Here is an 11,168-nt window from a genome sequence, read left to right on the forward strand (position 1 = left end):
GGAGGCAATCAGTGGCCAGCAGCTGCCCAAGATTTTAACGTGGAGCCAGGAGGAGCAGGAGTGCAACTGCCAGCTCCATATTCCGGAATGTCTTCACTGGTGGCGGCTCCCAACATTCCCGTTAAGAAGCCGTGGTTAGGCTGCATGTGGACATGTTTTCCTGAATGCAGCTGGCTAAATTAAGGGAAACACAATTTGGTAAAGCGCATCAAACATATTTTAGGCTCCTTACTTGCATATCCAAATGTTTGTTTCAGGCTGGCGTCCTGTCGTCTCTTTTGATGTGTTTACCAATATGGAAGAATACACATTTCTGTCTCAGAATGTGCGCGCACGCCGCCCGCCAGTGTTACGCCTGCAAACCTGCAAATGGCCTCGCAATTGGGTTGCCACCAATTTGGGGTACGGGGGGCGAATGCACAATTTACGACCCCTGTCCCTGAATCCTGAGGATATCCAGATATTTCACTACTCATTTCAAAGTGAGTGTCAAGAGACCCACGCGGTGGTGAGGAATCGATGTTCGGGACCCTGCCAGCTTCTCAGTTGTCAGAAATCAAGGTCAGGAATCGGGCTGCAGGCCTGGGTCTTGTAACGGGACTTCGGTTACGAGGTCAGGATGGGGGCCTTTTGCGTTTGTGGTACTGGGGCCTGCATCAGTAGTCCGTATTGGGACTAGGGTAGGGGAAAGGGCACAGGATCGGAATCGAAATCTGTGTCAGGGGTACGTGGCCTGGGACGGATGTCGGAAGTCAAGGCTTGGTTCAGGGATCGGGGATTGAGGCCTGGTTCGAGGACCAGGCTGGGGGTCTCGTTGGGGTCAGGGTCTTGATCAAAGACCATGGGGACCACGGTCATGGGGATCACGGAGGTTGATGTTGGGGGCCTGAGATCATGCGGGTCGGGTCGAGAGTTCGCATCAGCGATTGTGGGGTCGTGGAGGGGAGGGGGTGGGTGGTTAGGAGATGCAATCAGGTCATTCAGGGTCGGGTCCTACAATAGTTATTGCTGTTTAGAGGCTATCTCAAGGACTGGTTTCCTTGAGTGTAGACTGGGCTGGCATTCGCTGCCTCAGGTCAAACCAATCTTACAGAAGGGAGCCTCAAACAGCTGTATGGCCCGTTATTTGCAAATGCAGGATTTCTAATTGGGTTCACAAAGAAAGATATGTAAATTGCTGAGTGTTTGCAATTAGCTGCACAAAAGGGTTTTTCGAGTGTTCCAATAACCTGCCCAGGAAAAAAAGTAACACTTCTTTCATGTTACGTTTGTCTGCATAACAAATAACCAAAATTCTTGAATTTAACGTAGCGGAGTTTAATGCATTATTGTTGCAAAGACGTAAAATGGGGAAACAGTTTGTATCAGAGACACTCTTACAGATATAACTATCCGATATAATTGTTTTAGAACTTACCGCTGATCACCCAGACGTCGGCTTGCATATCCTTTCTCGGTGGTTCACCATACAGATTGCACCGGTAATATCCGCCGTCTCTCATTGTCGCCGTGAACCAAAGAGAGTAATTACCCGTCTTAAAACCATCCGACTCAGCCAGTTTCACATCTGGATACTGCGGGGAACTGCACTGAGGGTTCTTTTGATCAATTGTGCAAAGTCTCATCCCAGTTTTTCCCCGGGCAGGTGAAAATATCCACTGAACCTTTGTAATCTGATCGGGAGATGGGTCGCAACAAGGCAGCAAAACTGGCCTGGACCCGTTGGTAATAACCAGTCTGGGACTATTTCCAATCTCATAGCAATGTTCATCCTGAGCGGTACCTGCACAGGAAGCAAAGTGTGAGATTAAACGGGACTGTACACGTCTGGATGAAGATCCGCCTTCACCCACAAACTCCCTTCCTGAGTCACCGAGTACATCCCTCTCCCTGGCCACTGTCTGAGGCTGAACCAAACCGTTGACAATCTCGGCGTCATGTTTGAATCTGAGCTGAGCTCCCGACCCCATATCCTCCCCATCGCCAAGGCCGCCTATATCCACCTCACGAACATTGCCCATCTCCGCCCCTCCCTCAGCTCATCTGCCGAAACCCTCATCCATGCTTTTTTTACCTCTAGACTCAACTATTCCAATGCTCTCCTGGCCGGCCTCTAACTTTCAAAATATTCAAACCTACTTCAGCCTATGTTATAGTAGAGGCGCTCAGCTCATTGATGTGACATTACTCTGTCCAATAGTTTAACGGAGTCGTTAATGCGCTAAAAACAAATGAAAAAGACTACAAACTTCAGTTAAGTGACTTGATGGATTAACGGCAAACAAACACGGTAAAAGTTTCTGAGTGGGCACAGAGTGAGCAACTTGAGAGGTTGGTAAGTGTGGGAGTTTTAAGGTTAATCGCTTTTGTAAGGGTTAATCTCTTTTAAAATCTAGTAGTAATTGCTGTTAGCTTTTAAGTAAGATCAACTGATTAAGTTACATTTTAAACTTTAAATTTTTAAGTTTTTGTCAGGCTTAAGTGGAGACAAACAATAAAGCTCTCCTACTGGAGGGCTGCTGTAGTTAGTTAATTAGTTAGCTAGTTTAAACTGTGTTCATGTAACAGTAGCAGAGCGGTGCTGACTCATCTGAGTCACAAACAGTATAATACAGGGTCATGTGAGTGCAGCGGGCACACAGTGATAAACATGAGAGTTTGGTAAGTGTAGGATTTCGATGAATTGGGGGTAGGAGGTGCTCCTTTGCTTTTCCTTGCTTTTCCTAACTTTTTCGGCAGAGCGGCGGCGGACCTGAGCAGCAGCAGGCCGAGAGAGGGGATAAATTGTTTGGTGAGCATTTGACTCGTTTACAAATCAAGTGTAACTTAATAAATGTAAGGTTTTATTAATAGTTGAAGGTTTACTAGCAGTTGTAAAGCTTATTGGGAGTAGTAGCGTTTATCAATTATAAATTTAATTAAGAAGAAGGATACATTAATTAACATATAATAAAGATGAGAGGGCAGGTGATGTGTAGCGACTGCGGAATGTGGGAGCTCCTGGACGCCAGTGTGATCCAGGGCAAACATGTTTGCCGTGACTGTCTGCGACTTGAGGAGCTTCAGCTCAGAGTCATTCAGCTTGAGGCGGAGCTGCAGACACTGCGACACATCAGGGAGGGGGATAAATAGATGGGCATTCGGTTCCAGGAGGCGGTCACACCCTTAAGGATAAGGTTGTCTAAATTGGTCAGTGGTCAGGGACAGGAGGGTGTGACTGCGAGCGAAGCAGATAAGGGGGTCGAGAAGATAGAAGTGGAGGAGCCTCAGCCTTTGCAATTGTTCAACAGGTTAGAGGTCCTTGCAGCCTGTATGGATGAAATCGGGGCTGCAGGGTGGATGAGAAAACTGAACGTGGCACCATGGTACAGGAAGCCATTCAAGCGGGGAGAGTAAGTACGAATGTAGTGGTAGTAGGGGACAGTACATCAGGGGGATAGCCCCAGTTCTCTGCAGCCGAGAACAAGAGTCCAGAAGGATGTCTCGCCTGCCCGGGGCCAGGGTTCGGGATACCTGCTCTGGGCTGGAGAGGAACTTGCAGTGGGAAGGGGAGGATCCAATTGTTGTGGTTCACGTAGGTACCAATGACACAGGTAGGACAAGGGAAGAGGTTATTCTTATGGAGTACGAGCAGCTAGGGGCTAAATTAAAAAGCAGAAACTCAAAGGTAATAATCTCTGGATTATTACCTGATCCAAGAGCAAATTGACATCGGGTCAATAAGATTAACAAGTTAAATGCGTGGCTCAAAGATTGGTGTGGGTGAAACGGGTTTCGATTTATGGGGCACCGGCATCAGTACTGGGGAAAGTGAGAGCTGTACGTTGGGAGTGGGTTCATCTGAACCGTGCTGGGGACAGCGTTCTGGTGAATCCTTTAACTAGGGCGGTAGAGAGGGCTTTAAACGAAACAAAGGGGGCAAAGGATCAAGTAAGGCAAGATGTGATAAATTAAAGAATGACAAGGCAAGAGAGCAAGGTAGCGATAAGGGAAATGATATTCAGAGAGTGGCAAGAAGGAATAGAGGATGCAAGCTGAAGAGCTTGCCAGCAGATAAGGCTAGAGGTTGAAAAATTAGTAAAAAGACAGCTCTAAAGGCTTTGTGTCTGAATGCGTGTAGCATTCATAACAAAATGGATATATTGACAGCTCAAATAGAGATTAATATGTATGATGTGATAGCCATTACAGACATGGCTGCAAGATAACTGAGGCTGGAACCTGAATATTCAAGGGTACTTGCCATTTCGGAAGGACAGGAAGCTAGGAAAAGGTGGAGGGGTAGCTCTATTAATGAAGGATGACATGAGTATAATAGAGAAAAATACCTTACTTCTAAAGGCCAAGATGTAGAATCAGTTTGGGTAGAGATAAGAAAGAGTAAAGGCAGGAAGTCATTTGTGGGAGTAGTTTATTGGCCCCCTAACAGTAATCACATTATAGGACAGGGTATATTGGAAGAAATAATGGGGACTTGTGAGAAAGGAACAGCGATACTCATGGGTGATTTTTATCTACATTTCGATTGGACGAATCTGATTGGCAAAGGTCGCCTGGAAGATGAGTTCGTAGAATTCTTTTGGGACAGTTTCTTAGAGCAGATCGTTCTCGAACCAAGCAGAGAGCAGGCTAGTCATAAGAACATAAGAACATAAGAAATTGGAGCAGGAGTAGGCCAATCGGCCCCTCGAGCCTGCTCCGCCATTCAATAAGATCATGGCTGATCTGATCCCAACCACAAATCTAAAGAACACAAGAAGTCGGAGCAGGACCCGGCCACATAGCCCCTGGGCCCTCTCCGCCACCCACAGGGCATTGACCGATCCGAACTCAGCTTCATGTCCAATTTCCTGCCCGCTCCCCATAACCCCTAATTCCCTTTACTTCTAGGAAACTGTCTATTTCTGTTTTAAATTTATCTAATGATGTAGCTTCCACAGCTTCCTGGGGCAGCAAATTCCACAGACCTACCACCCTCTGAGTGAAGAAGTTTCTCCTCATCTCAGTTTTGAAAGAGCAGCCCCTTATTCTAAGATTATGCCCCCTAGTTCTAGTTTCACCCATCTTTGGGAACATCCTTACTGCATCCACCCGATCAAGACCCTTCACAATCTTATATGTTTCAATAAGATCGCCTCTCATTCTTCTGAACTCCAATGAGTAGAGTCCCAATCTACTCAACCTCTCCTCATATGTCCGCCCCCTCATCCCCGGGATTAACCGAGTGAACCTTCTTTGTACTGCCTCGAGAGCAAGTATGTCTTTTCTTAAGTATGGAGACCAAAACTGTATGCAGTATTCCAGGTGCGGTCTCACCAATACCTTATATAACTGCAGCAATACCTCCCTGTTTTTATATTCTATCCCCCTAGCAATAAAAGCCAACATTCCGTTGGCTTTCTTGATCACCTGCTGCACCTGCATACCAACTTTTTGATTTTCTTGCACTAGGACCCCCAGATCCCTTTGTACTGCAGTACTTTCCAGTCTCTCGCCATTAAGAAAATAACTTGCTCTCTGATTTTTCCTGCCAAAGTGCATAACCTCACATTTTCCAATATTATATTGCATCTGCCAAATCTCCGCCCACTCACCCAGCCTGTCTATATCCCCTTGCAGGTTTTTTATGTCCTCCTCACTCTCTACTTTCCCTCCCATCTTTGTATCATCTGCAAATTTTGATATGTTGCACTCGGTCCCCTCCTCCAAATCGTTAATATAGATTGTAAAGAGTTGCGACCCAGCACCGACCCCTGTGGAACACCACTGGTTACTGGTTGCCAGTCCGAAAATGAACCATTTATCCCAACTCTCTGCTTCCTGTTTGATAACCAATCCTCCACCCATGCCAGAATATTACCCCCAATCCCGTGATTTTTTATCTTAAGTAATAATCTTTTATGTGGCACCTTGTCGAATGCCTTCTGGAAGTCTAAATACACTATGTCCACTGGTTCCCCTTTATCCACCCTATACGTTATATCCTCGAAGAACTCAAGCAAATTTGTCAGACATGACTTCCCCTTCATAAAGCCATGCTGACTTTGTCCTATTAAATTATGCTTATCTAAATGTTCCGTTACTGTCTCCTTAATAATAGACTCCAAAATTTTACCCACCACAGATGTTAAGCTAACTGGCCTATAATTTCCAGCCTTCTGCCTACTACCCTTTTTAAATAACGGTGTTGCATTAGAAGTTTTCCAATCTGCCGGGACCTCTCCTGAGTCCAGGGAATTTTGGAAAACTATCACCAAAGCATCCACAATCCCTACAGCCACTTCCCTCAAGACCCTAGGATGGAAGCCATCAGGTCCAGGGGATTTATCCGCCTTGAGTCCCATTATTTTACTGAGTACCATCTCTTGAGTGATTTTAATCGTATTTAGCTCCTCCCCCCCGAGAGTCCCCTGTTTGTCCAGTGTTGGGATATTCTTAGTGTCCTCTACTGTCCAGATCTGGTAATGTGTAATGAGGCAGGATTCATTCATGACCTCGGTGTAAAGGAGCCTCGAGGTAGCAGTGGTCACAATATGATTGAATTTCACATTCAGTTTGACGGAGAGAAGAGTAAGTCTAAGACGAGTGTTTTAATCTTAAATAAGGGCAATTATGAGGGAATGAAGGCACAGCTGGTTAAAGTGAACTGGGAAATTAGGTTAACGGATAGTTCAGTTGAGATGCAGTGGCAGACATTTAATGAGATATTTCATAACACTCAGCAAAGATACATTCAAGTCAGAAAGAAAGACTCTAGGGGAAGGACGTACCATCCGTGGCTAACTAATGAAGTTAAAGATATTATCAAATTTAAAGAAACAGCATGAATTCCGCGAAGATTAGTGGCAGGTCAGAAGATTGGTCAGAATGTAAAAATCAGCAAATGATGACGAAAAGAATAATAAGGAGGGGGAAATTCGAGTACGAGAGAAAGCTAGCTCGAAATATTAAAACAGATAGTCAGAGTTTCTATAGGTAATTAAAAAGGAAATGGATAAATAAATTGAGCTTTGGTCCTCCAGAGAGTGAGTCTGGGGAATTAATCATGGAGATCAAGGAAATCGCGGATGAATTGAACAGATATTTTGCATCCGTCTTCACTGTAGATGATACAAATAACATGCCAGAAATATGGTGAATCAAGTGGTGAAAGGGAGGGAGGAACTTCGATTTACATTTACAATCACCAGGAAAGGATTTTGAAAAATTATTGGAACTAAAAGCTGACAAGTCCTCAGTTCCTGATGGACTTCATCCTTGGATCATAAAATAAGTGGCTGCAGAGAAAATAGATGCATGAGGATTAATTTTCCAAAATTCCAAGATTCTGAAAGGATCCCATCAGACTGGAAAATAGCGAATGTAACTCCTCTATTCAAGTAAGCAGGTCGACAGAAAGCAGGATACGACAGGCCAGTTAGCTTAACATCTGTCATGGTGAAAATGCTAGAATCTATTACAAAGGAGGTTATAGCAGGGCTCTCAGAAAATCTAAATGCAATCAGGCAGAGTCAACACGGCTTTGTGAAAGGAAAATCGTGTTTGTCTAATTTATTAGAGTTCTTTGAGGAAATAACAAGCAACGTGGATGAAGGGAATCCTGTGGGTGTGGTGTACTTGGATTTCCAGAAGGCTTTTGACAAGGTGCCACATCAAAGGCTACTACACAAAATAAGAGCAAATAGTGTAGGGGGTAGCAGATTAGCATGGATAAAGGATTGGTTAGCTAACAGGAAACAGAGAGTAGGCATAAAAAGGTCATTTTCAGGTTGGCAAGATGTAACGAGTGGAGTGCCACAGAGATTAGTGATTCGGCCTCAACTATTTACAATCTATATCAATGGCTTGGATGAAGGGACTGAATGTACTGTTGCTAAATTTGCTGATGACGCAAAGGTAGGTAGGAAAACAAGTTGCGAAGAGGACATAGGGAGTCCGCAAAGATATATGGATAGGTTAAATGAGTGGGCAAAAATGTGACAGATGGAGAATAATGTGGAAAATGTGAACTTGTCCACTTTGGCAGGAGGAATAGAAAAGCAGTACATTATTTAAATAGAGAGAGATTGCAGAATTCTGAGGTACAGAGGGATGTGGGTGACCTAACATGAATCACAAAAAGTTAATATGCATGTACAGGAAGTGTTTAAGAAGGCAAATGGAATGTTGTCATTTATTGCATGGGGAACGGAATATAAATGTAGAGATGTTTTGCTACAGTTGTACAGGGCATTGGTGAGACCACATCTTGAAATCTGTGTGCAGTTTTGGTCTTCAAATTTAAGAAAGGACATAGTTGCTTTGGAGTCGGTCCAGAGAAGGTTCACTCGACTGATTCCTGGGATGAGGAGGTTATCTTATGAGGACAGGTTGGACAAGTTGGGCCTATGTACACTGGAGTTTAGAATAATGCAAGGTGATCTTATTGAATCATGTAAGACCCTGAGGGGATTAGAAGGGGTCGATGCTGAGAGGATTTTTCCCCTTGTGGGCCCGACGAAAACTGGGGGCTACATTGAATAATAAGGTTTCTTCCATTGAAGACAGAGATTACGACAATTTTTTTTTTCTGAAAGCGTCGTCAGTCTGTGGAACTCCCTTCCCCAGAGAGAGGTGGAGGCAGGGTTATTGAATATTTTAAGGCTGAGTTCGATAGATTCCTGATTAACAGGGGAGTCAAAGGTTATTGTAGGTAGATGGAAAAGAAGGGTTGAGGTCACTATCAGATCAGCCATGATCTTATCAAATGGCAGAGCAGGCTCGAGGGGCCGAATGGCCTCCTCCTGCTCCTAATTTGAATGTTCGTATATTCTACGTTAAACTTGAAACAATAATTTGCAGCTTTCAAATTGCTATGTGCAGCCCCATTCGAGGCGGTACCTCACATATGGCCTTTTATTGTTGCTATAATATATTTGGACCAATGCGAGGTCTCGTCGGTGAAGCGCTGTCATTTTAGTTGAAGAATCCAAATTCCAGGGGCAAATTTCAGCTTGTTTGTGCCGCCGCCTCCCCCACACTCCAGCATTGAGTGGATCTCAGTATCTCATTATCTGGTTCATCTCCTTAGACGTTGGACATTGAATCATCTGCTACACTGTGTGTTGCTATCAGATACTGACAGCTGTGTCCTGTGTGGTCAGAAAAAGCGGAACTTGGAGGCTGACAGTTTCTTGGTGTCTCTTCTCCGGCCTCGATCAAATCGATGTAAATAGGGAAATACTTTCAAACGTAAAGTGTGATGTGTTTGGATCATACTGGGATGGAAAGGACTGTATGTTTTAGTAAAACGGTCACGGTGTCAATTTCACAACAGAGGTCGGAACAAATAATTGATGGCCGCGCTATTCGATGTTAGTGAAAGCATTAACACGTCTTAGGAAATTCGCCTCTCCCCTATTTTACCACGATGGTATCGTATAATTAATGTGTTTTGTGTCATCCCATAGCGCGGTGCCACCCCACATGACAATGGCGGGTCTCGGCTCCGACCAGGAAGCACGAAGATTAGCTGAAAATATAACTTCCTGAAATCCACCTCGACGCCATCTTTTCCCTTTTCACTGAATATTACAGAGCCTCCCCACTCAGATCACATTGCAAAATGTGCTGCCTTGTCCAACGTAAAGTTTCCCTAGGCGGAAATAAATCTGCCTTTAGATTAAGTTACTGCTTCTTCATTGATGGTAAAGTTAGCGAATAAGGACACCGAGTGACTGCGAGATCGTGCAAATACTTTGCCTCTCGCTTTCATGAAGGGCGAGTTCTGCACAGCTCGACAGTCTGATCAGGGAAGTTACATTTGCACTCATCTGTCAGTTTAAAGGAGCATCGAGAGTAATTTTATAAATCGCATTCCGTGATCGCGAACAGAGTATGTACACACGCCACTTTGAACCTTTTTGATACCGTAACATGAATGAATATACGTCCATAGGAATATCAACTTAGGAGGCCATTCAGCCCCTCGAGCCAGTTCCGCCCTTCAATGAGATCATGGCTGATCTGCACCCTAACTCCATTGACCCGTCTTGGGAACCTATCCTTTAATACCCTTGGCTACAATAAATATATCGATGTCAGTTTTAAAATTATTACTTGAGCTAACATCTACTGCTATTTGGGGGAGAGAGTTCCACACTTCTACCACCCTTTGTGTGAAGAAATGTTTGCTAATTTCTTTCCTAACGGGCCTGGCTCTGATTTGAAGGATATTTTGCCTTGCCTTGGACTCCCGCACTAGAAGAAAACGTGTCCCTCTCTCCATCATATCATACACCTCTTCAAAAGTCTGAAAACCTCAATCAAATCACCTCTTGACTTTCTATATTCCAGGGAATACAAGCCTAGTTCATGTAATCTCACATTAGAGTTTAACCCTTGGAGCCCTGGTAACATTCTCGTGATTCTGCGCTGCACTGCTGCAAATGCCAATGTATCCTTTCTAAGGTGCGGTGTGCAGATCTGTACACGGTACTCCAGATGTGGTCAATAGGGACAGATGTATGCACAGAACTGGGAGAGGAGGAGAAGATGACTCTCACTGCACAAATGAAAAAAAATGTAGTTTGATTTTAAAACTTACCTGAATTTAGAAGTCCGAGTAGAAGGGAGACGCCGAGCATCAAACATGTCATACCTACTGGTAAAGAGTGTAAACTAAGTATGGGGAAATGACCTAGCGTGTCTCTTCGCAAAAGTAGATTAAGTTCTCGTTTCCGTTTCTTGGAACTATATGAAGCTCCATCACGTGATTATTGGTAAGCATTTCCTCAGTCACGAAACGGAATCCAGAGATAGTTCTTTCGACATCAGGGTGAAATTCGATTTCCGCGAAGGCCGCCAGTTATTGCGCCGTCCAAAATTCAGTTTCAATGAAGTCAATGACGCAACAATCACCTCACACCCTCAGCAGCACCACCATTGCCACGACCCCAACAACTTCTTGGGAGTCATCAGTGCGTAGGAGCTGAACTGGAGCGAGCGTAACAACACAGTGACTGCAAGAGCAGGGCAGAGGCTGAGGACTCTGCGACGAGTGACTCACCTCTTGACCCCTCATTTTCTCTCCGCTCTTTACAAAGCGCAAGTCAGGAGAGTCTTATGGAATCTCACGATTTGCCGGCATGGCTGCAGCCCCAACAGCGCTCATGAAGCTTAATATAATC

At 44.6% G+C, this 11,168-nt stretch overlaps 1 protein-coding gene across 2 annotated transcripts in view; it reads right to left on the reverse strand.

The window, feature by feature from the left end:
* LOC137304949 (uncharacterized) overlaps positions 1-10,687 on the reverse strand; it is a 38,840-nt gene extending 28,153 nt beyond the window's left edge. For both annotated transcript variants that reach the window (XM_067973730.1, XM_067973729.1), the window contains exons 1-2: positions 10,586-10,687; positions 1,418-1,783 (exon numbers count right to left, since the gene is read on the reverse strand). In XM_067973730.1, the coding sequence (XP_067829831.1) occupies positions 1,418-1,783; positions 10,586-10,637 (418 nt within the window). In that variant the 5' untranslated portion in view covers positions 10,638-10,687. The remainder of the gene's footprint in view (positions 1-1,417; positions 1,784-10,585) is intronic.
* Positions 10,688-11,168: the final 481 nt, after the last annotated feature.

Source organism: Heptranchias perlo, chromosome 39 (assembly GCF_035084215.1).
Source record: "Heptranchias perlo isolate sHepPer1 chromosome 39, sHepPer1.hap1, whole genome shotgun sequence".
In the NCBI taxonomy this organism is placed as follows: Eukaryota; Metazoa; Chordata; class Chondrichthyes; order Hexanchiformes; family Hexanchidae; genus Heptranchias; species Heptranchias perlo.